General features: G+C 38.1%; 1 protein-coding gene across 1 annotated transcript in view; it reads right to left on the reverse strand.

The window, feature by feature from the left end:
• NFX1 (nuclear transcription factor, X-box binding 1) overlaps window positions 1–17,279 on the reverse strand; it is a 74,591-nt gene that overhangs the window by 18,964 nt on the left and 38,348 nt on the right. The window contains exons 14-21 of the mRNA XM_027722405.2: window positions 16,263–16,382; window positions 15,515–15,594; window positions 14,948–15,178; window positions 14,598–14,671; window positions 11,900–12,001; window positions 8,039–8,080; window positions 7,581–7,679; window positions 2,187–2,253 (exon numbers count right to left, since the gene is read on the reverse strand). Coding sequence (XP_027578206.1) covers window positions 2,187–2,253; window positions 7,581–7,679; window positions 8,039–8,080; window positions 11,900–12,001; window positions 14,598–14,671; window positions 14,948–15,178; window positions 15,515–15,594; window positions 16,263–16,382 — 815 coding nt within the window. The remainder of the gene's footprint in view (window positions 1–2,186; window positions 2,254–7,580; window positions 7,680–8,038; window positions 8,081–11,899; window positions 12,002–14,597; window positions 14,672–14,947; window positions 15,179–15,514; window positions 15,595–16,262; window positions 16,383–17,279) is intronic.

A 17,279-nucleotide genomic window follows, 5' to 3' on the forward strand; every position in this document is an offset into this window, starting at 1 on the left:
TTTGCTTTGAACATTTTTAAATAAGCAAGAAAGCAAATATCACCCCAGTCCTTCCTCAAGGGCAAAAAGGAGGACCCCAGGGAACTACAGGCCAGTCAGTCTCACCTTGGTCTCTAGAAAGGTGATGGGAATGGCTCATCCTGGAAGTCATCTCTAAGCATATGGATGACAAGAAGGTGATCAGGATTAGTCAGCATGGATTCACCAAAGGGAAATCATGCTTAACCAACCTGATTGTACGATAAAACAACTACCTGGATGGATGAAGGAAGCGCACTGGATATCGTGTACCTGGACTTCAGCAAGGTTTTTGATATCTCCTGTGATACTCTCATAGGTAAACTCAGGAAGTGTAGACTGCATGAGTGGACTGGCTGAACAACAGATCTTAGAGGGTTGTGATCAGTGGCATAGCATCTAGTTGGAGGACTATAGGTAGCAATGTTCCCCAGGGGTCAGTACTGGCTCCAGTATTGTTTTAACTTATTCATCATCGACTTGGATGAAGGGGTAGAGAGCCTCCTCAGCAAGTTCACTGATGACACAAAGCTGGGGGGAGTGGCCGATACCCCTGAGTGCTGTGCAGCCCTTCAGAAGTGTCTTGACAGGCTGGAGGGATGGGCAAAGAGGAACTTTCTGAAATTCATCAAAGGCAAGTACAGTATTCCACCCTCTGCACGTGGGGAGGAATAACCCCATGCACCAGTACAGGCAGAGGGCTGACCTGCTGGAAAGCAGCTCTATGGAGAAGGACTTGGGGCAACAATGAGCCAGCAGTATGCCCCTGTGGCACAGCGCCAGTGATATGCATTAGGTGCACTAGGAAAAGTGTGTCCAGCAGGTTGTGGCAGGTAATAATGTCCCTCTACTCAGCCCAGGTGTGAGGCCTCACCAGGAATACTGCGTCCAGTTCTGGGCTCCTCAGTACAAGAGACACATGGGGCTTATGGAGTGAGTCCAGCAAAGGGCTACAAAGATCTCACAAGGATAGGCTGAGAGAGCTGGGTCTGTTTAGCCTTGAGAAAAGACGACAGAGGAGATTTTATTTATTGTTATTTATTTTGACTATAGTATCTCAAAGGAGACTGTCAAGAGGATGGAGGCAGGCTCTTCTTGGTGGTGCCAACCAATATGAAAAGAGGCAACAGGCAGAAACTGATGCAGAGGAAGCTCCACCTGAACATGAGGAAGAAATTCTTTAATATGCACGTGACTGAGCACCTAAACAGGAGTCTCCCTCACTGGAGATATTAAAGAACTGTCTGGATGCAACTCTATGCAATGTGCTCTAGGATGACCCTGCTTGACCCTGGGAGGTTGGACTGAATGATCCCACTGTGGTACCTTTCAACTTTACCCATTCTGTGCTGACTAGAAACAGATGGGACTGCTTTCAGACTTTCATTCCAATGTTGAAAACAACGGGCAAGAACATCAGACAGGTGCACAAGCATAAAGATTAAGAAATATCATACATAATCTTTTGAAAGAATAAAGTTAAGTAACTGTCTTCAGGGCCTAGAGGGAAAGAAATTAATGTTTTCTACAGAAGGTTAGCTCCTTCTTGAGCTAAAGGCAACTGAGAATACTATACTTTACACTGTCATTTGAATCACATGTACTGGGTCTTTCATGATGCAGCAGCAAGCCAGGAGTATGCTAACCTGACAGACCTGAAGGTGATATCACTGAAAAACCTATCATTGTGTCTCTGGTATCAATCTTTCTAGGTATACTGAAGTCTGCCAAACACTCTAGTTGAATCCAAGGATCCTTACAGAAGGAGGAGGAAAACCTCATACACTGGCAAATGCAGGAAGGTATCAAAAAATTTGTGAGCAAGTTCCACTACAAGGATCAAAAGCACCTAGGCTTTCCTCCTCAAAGTCTGAACCTTTAAACATTATCTTTGACAATTAATACTTTATTAATGTCAATCCAAAAATTAATGATAATCCACTGAGGCATTAAAGCCTAGCCCTGCTTGAATCTTTAAACAAAGTTTGTCACCAAAGTGCTCCTGAACTACTAAGTCTCCTAAAATTTTGTTCTTTTTACAGTTAAACATTGGAACCCAAACAGAACTAGTGTCAACTCATTAGTATTAATAAAGTTTAGTAGTATCAAACCCCTCCCAAACAAAACTGTTTCTTAGAGTAAGTCATACAGAATATCTGAATACTGACCTTATTTACAGCTTCCACAAGCATTCTCATTTCCTTCTCAATGTCACTGACAAATTTTAAATCCTTCCTGCAAGAACAGCATTCTAAGTTAATGAGGAAAGAGAGCATACAAAGATACAATCTTCTTCATTTTCTCTAACATTATTTTTCAACAAGAACAAAATTACACAACTCAACTGACTGAAGTAGAAGCTTCATTTACATCAGTGTTAGTGTGTCATCAATATTACAAAAATAATTATTTTTCCTTCAACCATTAGAACACAGAATAAAATTCTATGATATGGCTCTACTGTCTGACAATACAATTCTACATTTTCAAATTGATAATGCAGATTTTAAAATTGCCATTTCAGAGTTTTTAAATTACTTGTAATTAAGGCAATTCACTTCATTAGAATACAGGATGAGACACAGAAATGGGCATGGGGTAAACAGAGTGGACTTTTCCAAGAGAAAGGAAAAGTTCACTGACTTTGGTCTTCAACTTGCTTAGCATAACAAACTAATAAGAACACAAGAAGCAGCATAAGGCAATCAAAATTTCTTGATGTAAGATATTAAGGATTTGTTAGAACTATTTTTTTTGTACCTAGCTTCATCACAGTACTTCAAGTCTTTCATGTAAGGGTAAGCTTTGTGCTCTGTTCTTACATAAGCAGGTTAGCTAACTCTAAAATTAAGGTTGTTATTTGTTAGGGCACTGTCCCTATGGGGAAAAAAGACCTGAAGATTTCATATCTCAAGGCTGGTTAGTAGTAAATAATAATTCTTCAAAAACCAGGCACTATTCCATACCAAAACAATACCACTTTGTGAATGATGTCAGAATTTAACCAGTCAAGACACGCCTACCAAAGCGGGCACAACCATCTTTGGTAGATGCCCTACTGAAGTTTTGGATGCTGAAGTGAATGTATCATCAGAAGACCAAGAAGTCTCAAACAAACATGCAAAATGACAACATTGAATAGCTCAGCTACCAATATCACTTGATCAGATATGATGGACTCAGCCCATCACTGGAAGACCTTCAAGGTTTTGCAAGAGTACATGGACATAGCATGTAGTTATGAGAACTCCTGGATCTTCAGTAGAGAGAAATATTACATTGGGAGAACTGCAACAAAGACCTGGACTTGTAGAGCTGAAAAGAAAGGAGCCTCCAAACACCTAGGCTGTGAAATAGAGAGTCAGCCCATGTGATATGAGGCTTTGAAAAGGATATTACAGCAATTATCTCACGTTAAAAAACCCCCTACCCAAACAAAAAAACCTGACCCAACAAAAAAAATAAAACAAAAACCAACCAAACAAAAAAACCCCATCAAAACCACGGATACCTTCAGGATCCAGAGGGTCAGAAAGCAAATACTACACTGAATGCCAGCCATAAACACCTAAATTTCAAGGTGGAGTGATCACAGGAGGTAAAAAAAAATGAAATCAACAATCCAGTGAGAGAGTCCACAAGTATCTGATTTGTAATATTTAAAAGCCTACTGAGGAACCAGTTCACACACTGAGGGATAAATTAAAAAAATAAGCCCTTTAGGAGTCTATAGAAACAGAGTTATCAACTGGAAGTCACCAACAAAATCAGCAAGCTGGGAGTTCTTCCAGAAATACTTAGAATGTCTCTCAGCTTCAAGAAATTCCAAGATAGTCAATACCAAAGTACAATACACATGATTTGACAGTGCATATACTGAAATTCTGCAATGTGGGATATGAAAGTCTATTTTTCTGTGAAATGTCTATAGATGGTGTACATTAGGCTTCTTCCCACTTTCGTGCATTGCATGTAAGCAGGAGCAGGCCTACTGTCACTTCAGTTCTTCTCAACCACACTACTTAAAAAGAATGCTCCTGACTGCTTGGTTTTCCACTGTAGTTCTTACTGTATGTTTTTGCTTTCCCCAGACTTTGCTGCCTTTGCCAAAACCCTTCTTATTCTTGCAACACTTGCCAGTCACTTTACCTTTAAGTGACTGACATCCCATGCTTGCAGTTCACCAGTCGTGCTTGAGAAGCTGCTCTCACTGTCCCTTCCTTTAGGATGCAGTTCTTGTTTAAGAAAGCTCTCTCCTAACCCTAAACCTGTACACTGCTCCTGTTACCAGATCACACACGGGAGTGCTTGGCTCCTCCTTCATTGCCTGCAGTGGCATGTGGAGGGTTAACTCTTGGAAAGACTGGCTAAGATGGCAACTACTAAGGACCCATCTCCTTCTGTGTCCTTCTAGACTTAACCACTTGATCTTAGATTTTCATAGTCCATATAGCTGCTGTGGGGTCTTGCACAGCCAGTGACAAAATAAGAACATTTTCTTCTGTAGTCAGATATTCCAGATGTTCTCCTCTCTTTCTCCAGTAGTTTTAATTCATCAAACAGCAGCCTCAACATCATCCTTGTCCAACTGGACATTGATACTTGTGCCAGTCTATCCTCCAACTTCATGTCAATGGACCAACTTGAGCATTTTCTTGCTCTCTGTCTGTTTCTGGAGCTTCTTAGAAAGGTCAGTGCTGAGGTGTCCAGCCAGTGGATCTGTACTCCCTGATCGGTGCTCAGTTGTGTTGGTACAGTCATCTCCATACTACAAGATGGATTCCTCCATGTAAAGCTATATGGTGTAGAGACTTTTCTTTTGACTGCTTGTCAGATTCTGGCAAACACATCAGCAAGATCAGCATGTAGCAGCATTACTGTGCTATTGTTGCCTAAAATTGGCTCTTAAAAGAAACCTCTAAGACCCAATTTTTGAGTTTTAGAAGCCAGGCATTCTTTATTATGATGTGCTGCATGATCACAGCACACCAGGTGTCCTGGGAATCAGTTCACCAAAGTGCACACAGAGATGTCTTTGCTACAACTTATATGTCAACACTACATGATTATTCATTTTTCATTCCTCGCATTCCTGTTACATATTCATGACATTTCCCAACACTTATTTGCACATATACATATCCAGTCTCTGAGGGGCTTCACTGAGGGTCTCTAGTGGTCGTCTGTGTCTGGAGCCCCCCAAAGTTCTAAGTGACTGCCTATAAACTTCTTTAAGACAATACACCTGGTTATAGAGTAACTTGGCCAGCTGCCTAAGTTCCATTCTTCACTGTTTCTTTACTTTGCTTGGTTAGATCTTTTAAATCATGTGGCTCAGTTATATGTAGTTTCTATGGTACATTCCACTGCAAAAACTATTAGTTCTTGTTACATCTCAAGACTCAGATATCACTGCTCCTGGTGCCCCCTTCTCCTGTCACTGTCCTACAAAGGAGACATATTATCTTGACATGTTTCCACTTACTTATCTTCTTCCTGTTACCTGGAGTTGTACTGCATCTTGGGAGCTTTACGGTTCTGTAATTAGAGATTACACTTCAAAATCAGGAGTTTTCTCACAGCTTTCTCAAGTTTTCCTCATTTGTAGATGTACATTTCTTTCAGCCCTTGATAATGTATTAGCTACACAGATCAATGAATTGCCTAAAGAAGATAATATCACAGCATTCTACTGATGATTTTGGCAACTGCTGCCTTCTTGAGGCAGTGACTCTGAATGCACAGGTAGGTAGCTGTTGTGTTTCTCAATCATTCTGAGATCCCATATATGGGTGTGTAGCTTACACTCTGCAGAAAACCACAAGCCCTGAACTCTTGCATTACTGGAGTGGCATGCTCAAGCAAGAATAAATTAATCTGTCAAAACTTATTCAGAATGCTGAGCCACCTGAAAAACATACTGTAACAGATACACTTTCTGGATCCTGCCACCATGATGGAAAGCCCGATCTTTTGCAAGACTGCTGAGATAACATCAAGAACAGTCAAAGAAGTAAGTTCATAAAGCCATAGCTTTACAAATTGAAGACTGCTGCTCTTGTAAAGAGAGCTTTGTTAATACAAGGAGAAACTCATTTATCTTAAAGACTAGATAAATGAAATCCAGTAATGCAATGTGCAAAGTAAGTGACTTGAGGACTAAGAAAACTTTTGCTTTAGCTGTGTGCTAAAGCTGTAAGAATAGCTTTGGTGTATTATTTATTGTGAATTACCAGTATAAAGTGGCTACAAAGGAAATGCAAGTAAAATCACTGAAAGAATAAGAAGAGGAGTGTGGAATCATTAAGGCTACTTTTCAAGGTATCTGTTTGACCATGTGGAGAACAGTGCATGACCGTGGTCATCCAGTCCTGTTCATGAAAGATAAGCACTGCACTATGAGTAGTGGTTGGCAGAAAGACAAAATAGAATTGTACTCCAAAGACTACACACACAATGCAAAACTTTCACTTTCTTGCAGTATTGAAAATGTGTGCTGTGTTTTTCTGAAAGAGGTAAAGCAAAACATAATCTATACACACTTAAGAGAACAGTCCTTATAAAATAGCACTTTTAAGTGCAAATACTACTGAAACAGTAGCTCCACAATGAAAACATTCAGTTCCTATTTTGCAGTAGGCTCATCAGTTGAAGTAAAGGAAGAGGTAACTTACTCCTATATTCTGTATGGCTACTTATGTAAAATTTCCCACTTATCTCAACGCATCAGCAAACTAAATAAAGGATTTTCAAGCAGAAAACATCCTTACAAAACCATGAAATTTATGTAGCATTAGGACACTGAAGCAATAATAAAAGATTAGGATGTTCTAAAAAACTTAGACCCAGTAAAAACTAATGTCATACCTACAAACACATACACAAGAGTAAAAACTTCTTAAATGACACATCATTTAAGCATCTTCTTAAAGATGTGTCTGATCCCTCCCTGTCACTCCAGATTGCACAGTAGGTATTGGTGTAATGCTTTTAATATGAGCTTGATTTCATATTGCCTTGTTTTAAGATGTTTCAGTCTAGCATCACTCTTTGCAGTCACACTGGCATAGGTTTTGCTCTGCACCAAGTATTTTATTAATTCTATTTCTTTATTTTTAAAATATAAGCAGTAAGACAGAAGAAATTAATGAGACTGGTGGACAGAAATACCATTAGGCTACAAGAGCATATTTTATTACTTAGCCACCACTTTTGTCTTTGTTTTGAAAAGTTTGTAAAGAACACTGAGATAGAGGTTGGTTCTGTGTGAAAGCAGTAGAGATGTGAAAAGTACAGGTACTGATTCATAGTGAGAATGGTTAAAAATGATGTTCCTGTTCTAAATCTGGTCCTGTTACAGAACAAAGCAACCTGTCAGGCACTTTTTACTTTTCAGGTTCTCATTCTGGAGGTCTTGAGAAGTGCACATCACCTCCTTTGCCTCAACTGCCATCTATTGCCAAGGTGGTTATTTTTACAAGAGTAAATCAAACTATTCCGCATTTTCCATCTTGCTCTCAACGCTGCTGAATGATGACACTTGCCATTGTTAGAACACATACCTTGCATCTTCTTTTAAAACGTCACTGTACTTTGGTCCAGAAGAACGGATGTTAAAAGGATCAGAATTATCATCTATTTCAAGAGCTTCAGCAAGACGCCTAAATTTGAGGGTAAAAGGAAAAAACCCCAAAATGTAACAAAAACATAAGCAAACAAAAATAAACACATAAATCCCCTCAACCTTCCACACATGTTGTCATCGAAAAGGTACAGGTTACTAATATAAATAAACAGCTTGCAAAAGATATGGTCTGTACATTTGAAACTACTCGCTTAAAACTTTTCGCTAGAATATTCTAGCAAGATATCAGATCATTTAATATACATTCCTAGAACACAGGAATCATCTCCACATTTATTTGTTCTCTAGGTCATGCAGGAAAGGATTTTTTCCTGCATACATTGAACCTGGATTACTACTGAGGAAAAAACAAAAGCAAGAAAGTTAATTGCCCACCTGTTCCTCTGAAGGGCTAAGCATTCTTCATCACATTGCAACCTAAATCATGAAAGAGAAATAGAATTAGAATCACAGCTTCTAGTCATACTTTTCAAACTGTAGCTTTGTTGGTGTCATATCATCATAGTCTACAGAAGTAAGAAGAGTGTGTGAGCATAGTTTATTGTATTAGAACAGACAGTAGAGCTAAAAATAAACCATCAAGCAACAATTAAAGATCTTTGATCACACAACCCCTTCTCCAGATCTTGAAAAGGAACAGCAATTCCCAAAGTCATACAGAAACTGAGAAAAAAAGCCTGTGAATTAGATGTTATTCGTAAAATCTATCATTTAAGAAAAGAATGCAGCTGACATGAGCATTGAGGGGATGCTAGGAAGGACTGGAAATCAGGAAAGGAAGATGTCACAAGGTCACTTATTCCTATGAATCAGAAAAAATTATATATATATATAAAAATATATAATTATATATAAATAATATAAATATATAAATATAATATATATAATATATATAGAATATATATAGAATATATATAGAATATAAATATATAAAAAATATATATATCAGGAAAAGGAGGAAAGTTAAATATGCATACGGACAATTACGATGAACCATAAAAATCGGTATTTCAACTGAATCCCTAACGTCAGTAGAGTTATGAATTTCAGTTTTTTGTTTCATCTTTGAAAGATATTTTTTAATTTTATTTTGAGGGATTAAAATGCCAGAGAAGAATCAGGAGTTCCCCAGAATTTCAGTGGTAGTTACAAACTTCTTCCCCTTAGACTGCACAAGTTAATTAATTCTGTTGATAATAGTTCCTTAAATTAAAAAAAAAATAATTGCTATGGGGGAAATTGCTTCATTCAGGTTGGAAACACAGGATCTAGAACTTCTTCTGATGGCTTTCTTGAAGGGGACAGAAGAAAGCTGACATATTTGCACTATAAGATCAACTTGGTACTGTTTAAAGTCATTTGCTTGAAGAATTATTTTCTCCTCTGCTATAAGAGGAATGTAGGCCATTTAGAGAAGCTGTTCTAGGTCTGATCAAATTTGTCACAAGAAAAACCCCAAACCCTAATAAGAAAAATGAAGTATGAGAATCCTTGCACAGTTTGCATAAAATATTCTGTTACTGTAAATGAGTGAAGCAGATTTGTAAGTTACTTTGAAAATACTGGAGTTTGACAATAAACTAGTTTAACACTCTGTCCTTGGAGCTGCAAGCTCATGGGCTCAGCCAGGAGTTTTACTTTAATATATATATATATAGGGTTCTTTAATACCTTGAGATAGTGTCAAGAGAATAAGTCACAGACTTTTTCCCAAGAGGTACTTCTATTGATAATTTAGGGGAGAAAATAAGGGAACCTGGCAAAAGTTCAAAAGGGCACCACACAAGCTAGACAAAACATTCCACTACAATACACATACTAATCCACAACACTTAAGTCAAAATCCAATCTCTCCAGCTTTAAGCTACCCAAAACATCAAGAAAGGAGCAAAGAAAGAAAAGAAGAGGGGGTAAGAAGAGAGAAGGTGGGAGAGACAGACTGTATAGCTACCACTGCAACCTTGTGGAAGACCACCTCTCACATGTCCAGATGGCAGAGCCACATGCCTTTGGTTTTATCTGTTCTGGTCCCTATGACCACCCGCCCAAGGTGGGGTCTCTGACCCACTGGCCACTCTGGGGTTCCAGGCCACGGTGAGGGGCAGTGATCTCACTGTCCCTGCCAATCTGAGGCTGGGTTAGGGGCTCTGGGAGGTGTGATGTGTTATAGTTTTCCCAGGCAGCTTGTGAATGACAGCTATCCCGGGGGCTTCCCCATGTGGGCTCCAGGGGCCTGGCATGAAGGATATGATGCCACCTCACCTCTGTGAGGTTTCAACCCACCCCCTCCACGCACACACACATATACCCAAGGTGGTTCTGATCCAAAAATTACTAATCTATTGTCTAACAACTAGAAATTTAAGACTAAATATTTTATGTACCACCATCTCTTTTCCCCTTGCCCCAGTATTTGGTAGATGAAAGTGGAAGGGAGAATACTTCCTCTGACTGTCCTTGAATAAAAGTCACCTGCCACAGTTTAGCTATCATATTAGGAAAGATTTGCGCAAAGAAAAGTCATCTCTGATAATTTCAACTGTCAAAGGAAAGGGCAATGTTTGCCCACCCAGAAAGATGTGTGGCAGTGCGTGGCAATGACTACAACACAATTTATATTAAACATTGCAAAGGCTGAGACACCAACATTCACCCTCCAGGTAAGTGTACAGCTGTTATACAGACTTTCAGCTTCACTATCTAAAAAGGTCACCCTTCTCTTTTTCTACCACCCTGCACCCCCATTCTCCCTGCCAAGTTTTAACACTGCCAAATGGTTGCTTTCTTTAAACAGTGACTTTTTTGGGAGACGCTGAAGTTGGCTTCATGTTGTTGAGTACATTTGTATCTGATGTGATGCAAACAGAAAGTAGTTGAAGCTCAGTCTAGGTAAAGCAGAGACTATTCTACAGTAATTCTAGAGACAAAAATTAATGCTTACATTGCACATTTTTGAGTATTCAATTAATTGAAACAAACAGGATATGCTAAAAAAACCTCACCTCAATTACTATTTCTTACTGGTATCTTTCTTATTACTATGCTTATACAGTACTATGACCATGCTCTTTAAAGTTGCATGCAGGAATTGGTACAGCTCTCCCTCTTTCACCTGGTTATCTCCTCTCACTTTCTTCCGAAGTATGACACTGTCCCAACTAAAACAAAGCTGAAGACTGGGATGAGCAGGTGCTCCCATCTATCATCTTGCTCATACATTCAGATTGATAATTATTTCAATGTAGAAAATGATCCAAAAGGATGTGGTAATAATGTGCCTCAATTCCATAGACTAGCAAACAGAACAGAATGACTAGGAAAAGTTCCTGAAATATGCTGGTATTAACTTCTGATACAGGAAGTCATGAAGCAACTGTTGGGAAATGTCACTATTTTGACTTGACACAATAAAAAGGAACATTAGATTTTAACACACATAACAGACTGACTCAGAAATAATCAAATTCAATATAAAAAAGGAGACATGGTAACAGAAATAAACTAAACCCAAAGATTAAGGACTTCAATGGCAAGGACTTCAGTAAGTCAAGTTTCTGACAGAAGGACGTTGGAGAAAGTTGACAATTTCATAACTAAATCATACTAAAAATAAAAAGACAAGTTATTCCAATCCTGAGGAACATCAGTGAAACAGAAAATCACCAAATTTAAGTTACAAGTGTTTTTGTGACTAAAAATCAGATTTTCAGTGGCAGCCAGGATGAGAACACTGAAGCACCAATCAAATTGAAATACAAACGTAAAAATATCTAAAAAGGGTAATAAAAAAATATTATAAATACTAAGATGTTGACTACGAGAAAACATGGCCTATGAATAACCCAAAAAGGAATGCTGGATGCTGAAACAGAAGATAACAGTAAAAAGTTGTACTGTCTAGAAATCTGGAAAAAAAATCCAGAAGAACTCCAAGGAAATGGCTGAGTAGAAAGAAAACTCTGAAGCCACAGTTGTATTGTTCTATACATAATTATAACAACCAATCAGACAATAACAGAGAACTCATACTACATGAAAGCAAAAACAGGAATCGCGAAGAAAGTGCAAAATACTCTTTTAAGCAGTATTGTTAAAGTAAGGGTCAGGCTATACAGGAAGACTAAGTCTTCATATTACAGCTGGCATTTTGATCACCATATTATGCATTTTGCATGTCATCTATGCTTCAGGTGAAGAACAAGGGCTTGAAATATGTTTCTACATGTATCTCCTTACCTGGCTTGCTTCATTTCTTTTTTCGTAATAAGCCTACTGATTTCTACGGAATCCCCAAGTTGTAGATCTGTTAACTTAGTGGCTATAGATATAGCAGCTATTCTGAAAAAGAAGAACATTAGATTTAGTTTGTGGCAACACAAACCTCTGTAAAGGTGCATAAAGGTGCAGATTTAACCTCCAGATGGAAGAAGTAAGACAGACTGGCTGTTTTCTCATCAGATTACAGAATGGGACTCTTAGTTCCACATCACCTAGTTTTAGGAGTCTAATCTATCTATCCAAATTAAGATGTTACTCTCATACTCTATCTATCCAAATTAAGATGTTACTCTCTACTCTCAAGAACTAGGAGGAAGACTAACAAGTGGACATGCTTCTTAAGAAAGTCTAAACTAGGCAAGGCGAATACTCTTTCTCCACACTTGCTTAATATACAAACTACAGCTGACCATATAGCTTTAACTACCCTTTTATGTGTTTCTTGCTAACTGTGTGCAACTAAAATCTTATAAAGTAGTTAGAAATTTGCTTAGAAAATATGGATGATACAATCCATATGGAAAGAGCAAAATGCCTACTGAGACTGTTACTATTTTCTTCATCATTCTTTTCAATAACGTCTTCCCAGTCTCACTTGCTAAAATTTGTATAACCATAATTATACAGTAATTTTTCAGTGAAATATCCCGTATAATTTTCAAACAAAATCCTAAAACCGGAATATTCTATCCTTTGAACTATCTTTTTGATTAAATTCAGATAAAAGAATATGTTTGTCTCTATATGTTTTGCATCATATTCACAGAACTAATCATCTATCAGGTTCTAGGCTAGAAGTAGGAAGTAGGCTAATCATATTAAATGAATCCAAAATGCACTGAGAGGCACCATCAGCTTCTTATTTGTCAAGTGGTGACAAAGTCTAAGTAATGGGACATTAGATGATGTGACATCGTCATTTGTACCATATGTACAGATATAGCGGCGCACTCCCTTTCCTGTTCCCTTGGACATTCTTTCACTAGCATTCACTGACAAACCTCAAAGCTGTTTCATCCTCCCTCTAATGTTTCTGAGACAACTTAGATACCCCACTAATTTGCTGACCTTTACTTTGTTGTTAGGTTATTTTTGTTCACAGTTTTAGTTGTTTTGATCTGGTGGCAGGAAAAAAGACAAATTTCCCTCCACAAGATCATAATATGTTTATCTTTTAGCAATCTGAACTGCTGGAAGTTACCAAACTTAGCTGGCATTAAATGCTGCTTCTGTTAATATCATGAGTCAAGAGTAATTTGTAAGCACATACAAGCACATTTGAACTAACAGACAGAAACACTTGCTTTTAACAGAATGTTTCTTTCCCTTTCTCTTGATCTGGGCTCTGATTAGAGAAATTAATACATCTGCGTTCAGCTTATGCATGCAAGGACTCTCACTGGCTTCAAAGGAACATTTTCCTTGCATGAATACTTTGGCAGAGCCTGAGCAGCAGAGAAATAACAGCCTTCAAAAATCTGGACTTTTATGTTACCCTCCCAGTTTATCATTAGTGACAAGCATATGTCAACTTAATCTGGTATTTCAAAGTTCGAGTCAGTCTTCTGATTTGTATTCACAGTGAGACAGACCTTAAAAATACCAAACTCCTGTACATGTATCTTGCATTCAACTCAGTATTGCCTAAAATTGTTCTTAAGTGTTTCTGATTAGCACATTTTTCTCCTTGTTTTCATTAGATAATATTAAGCACAGTGCTGAGCCGCCTTCTGTCAGAATTTGATTATGGTTAGTGTTTAGAAGAAACAAAGCAGCATATCCTAAGTTGGGCTAGGATAAAAAAAGGCCCTCAGATAGCAGTTCCAAATAAAACACTCATTAAGAAGCTTTCTCTGAAAGAGAGGAAGAATCTCTGACTGTGCTTCTATCAACTGGTATGCAGAGTAGAATTCTGATTGCATATCAACTCTCTAGATTAGGTTTTTTTTACTCCTTTTCAATCACAGCCTCAGAATAAGATTTTTTAGCTTATTATTATTACTATTTTGCTATATTAATTTCCAAAGTTCCAAAGCCCCACTTTTCTTCTTCTCCTTGTCCTTTCATTGCCCTCTCCTGTATGAAAGAGAAATAAGTTTAGAAATAGGATCTGGATACAAATCTGTGGCAATAAATGGAGTTAAGATAAGGACTCAGTTTGCCTATTAAGAACCAAGATTTAGATGCCAAAGCTCTCCAGCCTAAATTTAGCTATTTCAGGATTACATCATATCACTCTGAAGCATCCATCATCTCTATTGACTAGGTTCCATCATACATGATTGGAAACTGAGACAGCAACTCACACACAGACTGCAATCACCTACATTCAGGAGCCTGAATCTGGACCTGACAAATTAGTCTGTATCTAATTGCTCCACAAATGGAAGAGTCAAGCTTTGACACACTCCCATAGCTGGACTAATTCAACAGTAAAAAAAAAAAGAAGTGTTCTAGTACAGCAAAGCTGGTATGAAAGCTCAAGGGAATAAAAAAGTAAAAAAAAAAACCCCAAACTTGTATGTCAAAGTACAAAAAACTGTGAAAAAAGTTTGTGAATTAAATACATTTAGTCAAGCCTGAAATTTAATCAAACTGCAAAGTATTAAGTCCAGTAAGGAATTAAAAGAATTAAAAGACTTATTACAGTACCAACCTTTGATATTTATTAGATGCTTCTGAACAAATCATACTCTCCTCTCTTCTTCCGCATTCACATTGAAGATCAACCTGTTGTATCACATGAGAGAGTAGCTTTTTGAACGCTTTGTCTTTTTCTCGCCATGGAGGGGTGTGAAGGAGGTACCTTTAAAAAGTCCCATTCTAGTGGAATAATGGCTAACTAAAAGTGATTAAAAGTTTCATTTTTAAAAAAATCAATATTGTAAGTTTAGAGAAAAAATGTCATGCTATCAATATACAAACATGTCACAACTGTTACTGGCTGTTAAGCAAACCATATAATTCACCTGTGACTTTGTAATTAATTTTCTTTGTGTATCTAACCTTTGCACAGCACGAGGTTGTTGGGCAGGGTGAAGAGGGATGACACGGAGCCATACAGGGATGATTACAATATAGCCTTGGAATAATACATGGCTGTTTACACTCTTCATCTATAAGACATTCTCCTTTATGACAGATTCTTTTACATTTGTGCATCCCACATTTTAACATTTGATTGCAGCGAAGTCCGCAGGAAATGTCAGTGAGATGACAAGGAATATTACTTCGCAGCTGAACGAGGGGAGGAAAAAGATGACAACTAACAGTAAAAATTATCAATGGAAATCTCAAAGTGGTTTTACTGTTCACACTTTTATTTGGCACTGTCCACACAAGAATCTTAACATTAAAACATTTTAGGTCAAAGACTTGAATTTTGCTTTATACTATAGTCCAATACAGCAGTTGGTCTGAATGCATATGGAATAAAAGACATACTTCTCCAATTTAATCACATTAAACTCAAACTCCAGTAACATATTCTATTCCAAAGAAGCAACCAAAATATAAGCCTACAGTCCTAGAAAATTGTTTAGTATTCAAAAACATTAATTGTCCAGAACTTACTTCATGCTTGCCCATACACCATTTCTGAGTGAGATAAGTACAGGGTGGACACTTCTCCTCACTATGACATGAATGGTACACTGCAGCCACAGAGATATAAAAGCCGTAACAGTTTTATTAGCATACTTCAGTTGAATGCATTAAAGGAGACAGTAAAGACTATTAAATGAGAGTTTGCATTTCAAAATTATACAATTTATGGGAAGGATGATGCTTCATTGAAGAATAATGTGTTCTTTAAAAATTATGATAGCAGGTGTTTAGGTGAATACTCTTCCATATTTTCTAAATTAAATAGCAGATAATTTTCTAACTTCTGAGTAGAAGAATTTGACAGAAAACATACATGTTTGACCTGTGCTATTTATTTTGCCATCAACCAATGTAATTCCAAAGAACACAGAAATTAACTGTTCACTAGATTATCCTACTACTTCAACACAGCACTTGATCTCTGGAATGTAGCATTCAATGTGTTGTGACTACTAATACCCCTAAATCTTTGTTCAGCCCAGCCATGATGATGATGACTACTAATAATAATCAGAAAAAAATGACAATGCTTTTACCAGTGAGAAGTACCACTAGTAGTACTCATTGCAAGTTTTTAACTGGTTGGCTTTTAAGGGAAGACTTCTGGAAATATAGTTTCAAACAGACCTATGTACACTTTTCTATGTTTTGATTAAAAGAAACCCAAGTACAAAACAAAAATACCCCACAAGCAAAACTAAATGGCCTGACTTACCTGGATGATCACAGTCATGCGGCCTGGTACATATTTTTTTACACTCTGGTGGTTGAGTGCCACAGGGAACAGGGGGGTAAATCACAGATTCACCACAGTAACAAGTTAACTCATCAAAACCTGAAAAAAAAAAAGTCAAATACATCCTAATGGTTACATGATTTGCATGTCTCATCCATGAGAAATCTTTACATACCACGCAAATGTTTTACTCTAGCTTTGGGGTTTTTTTATATTAAGCACTAATATTTTATATCAGTGAATTTATTAGCTTTTGTGGCTTGCACAAGAAAACTAGACTTTGATGATTTTATTAGAAATTATGCTTGCTACGTGCTCCCGTGGTCTGCAGCCAAGTTGCTAGTTGATGGCACTCAGACCTCTCACACACTGAACAGAGAACAAGATTATACTAAAAGATAATAACTATGACAGGATAGACATGAAGTGCACAGATCTCTGTCAGATAAGTATGTTGACCAGCAGCTTCGTTTGTTCATTTTATTTTGTCTTCGCTTCTGTTATGGGTTATAAATCTGAAAGAGGAATTTTCTCTTTCCCTGCTTTCCCTGTAAGAGAAACAGAGTTCGAAGGGGGAAGGGGATCGATTAGCCTTACAAAAGAAGTGGTTGGCCTGGTTAATGGCCCACTGACTGCTGGAGTTGAGGGGGGGGAATGGTTGGGCAGACGGGAGGACAGGTTAGACGGCGGAGTGCTCTGGCCGGGACAGAGACGGGGACTATATCCAGGCATTTCTAGAGAAAAGTCTGGGAGCCATTTTTTTTCCTGGTTCTTTCGTCCTGGTGAGACCTGACCACCGGCCCTGCACCGCCAGTGTCTCGTGACTCCCGTCGGGACCTACGGGTTGTTTTTTCTTCTTTTCATCGGAGAGGTCTGTGCTTGCTGGGAGAAGAGGGGAGAGCCTTGGAACACTACCATCTGGGAACAGTGAGTCCTCTTGGGAGGTGAACTGCTTTTTCCTTACCCCTTCCTTCAATTGAGGGAAGGGACCCCCTA

Source organism: Pipra filicauda, unplaced genomic scaffold (genome assembly GCF_003945595.2).
Source record: "Pipra filicauda isolate LSUMZ 115617 unplaced genomic scaffold, ASM394559v2 scaffold124_size2119055_pilon, whole genome shotgun sequence".
Classification (NCBI taxonomy): Eukaryota; Metazoa; Chordata; class Aves; order Passeriformes; family Pipridae; genus Pipra; species Pipra filicauda.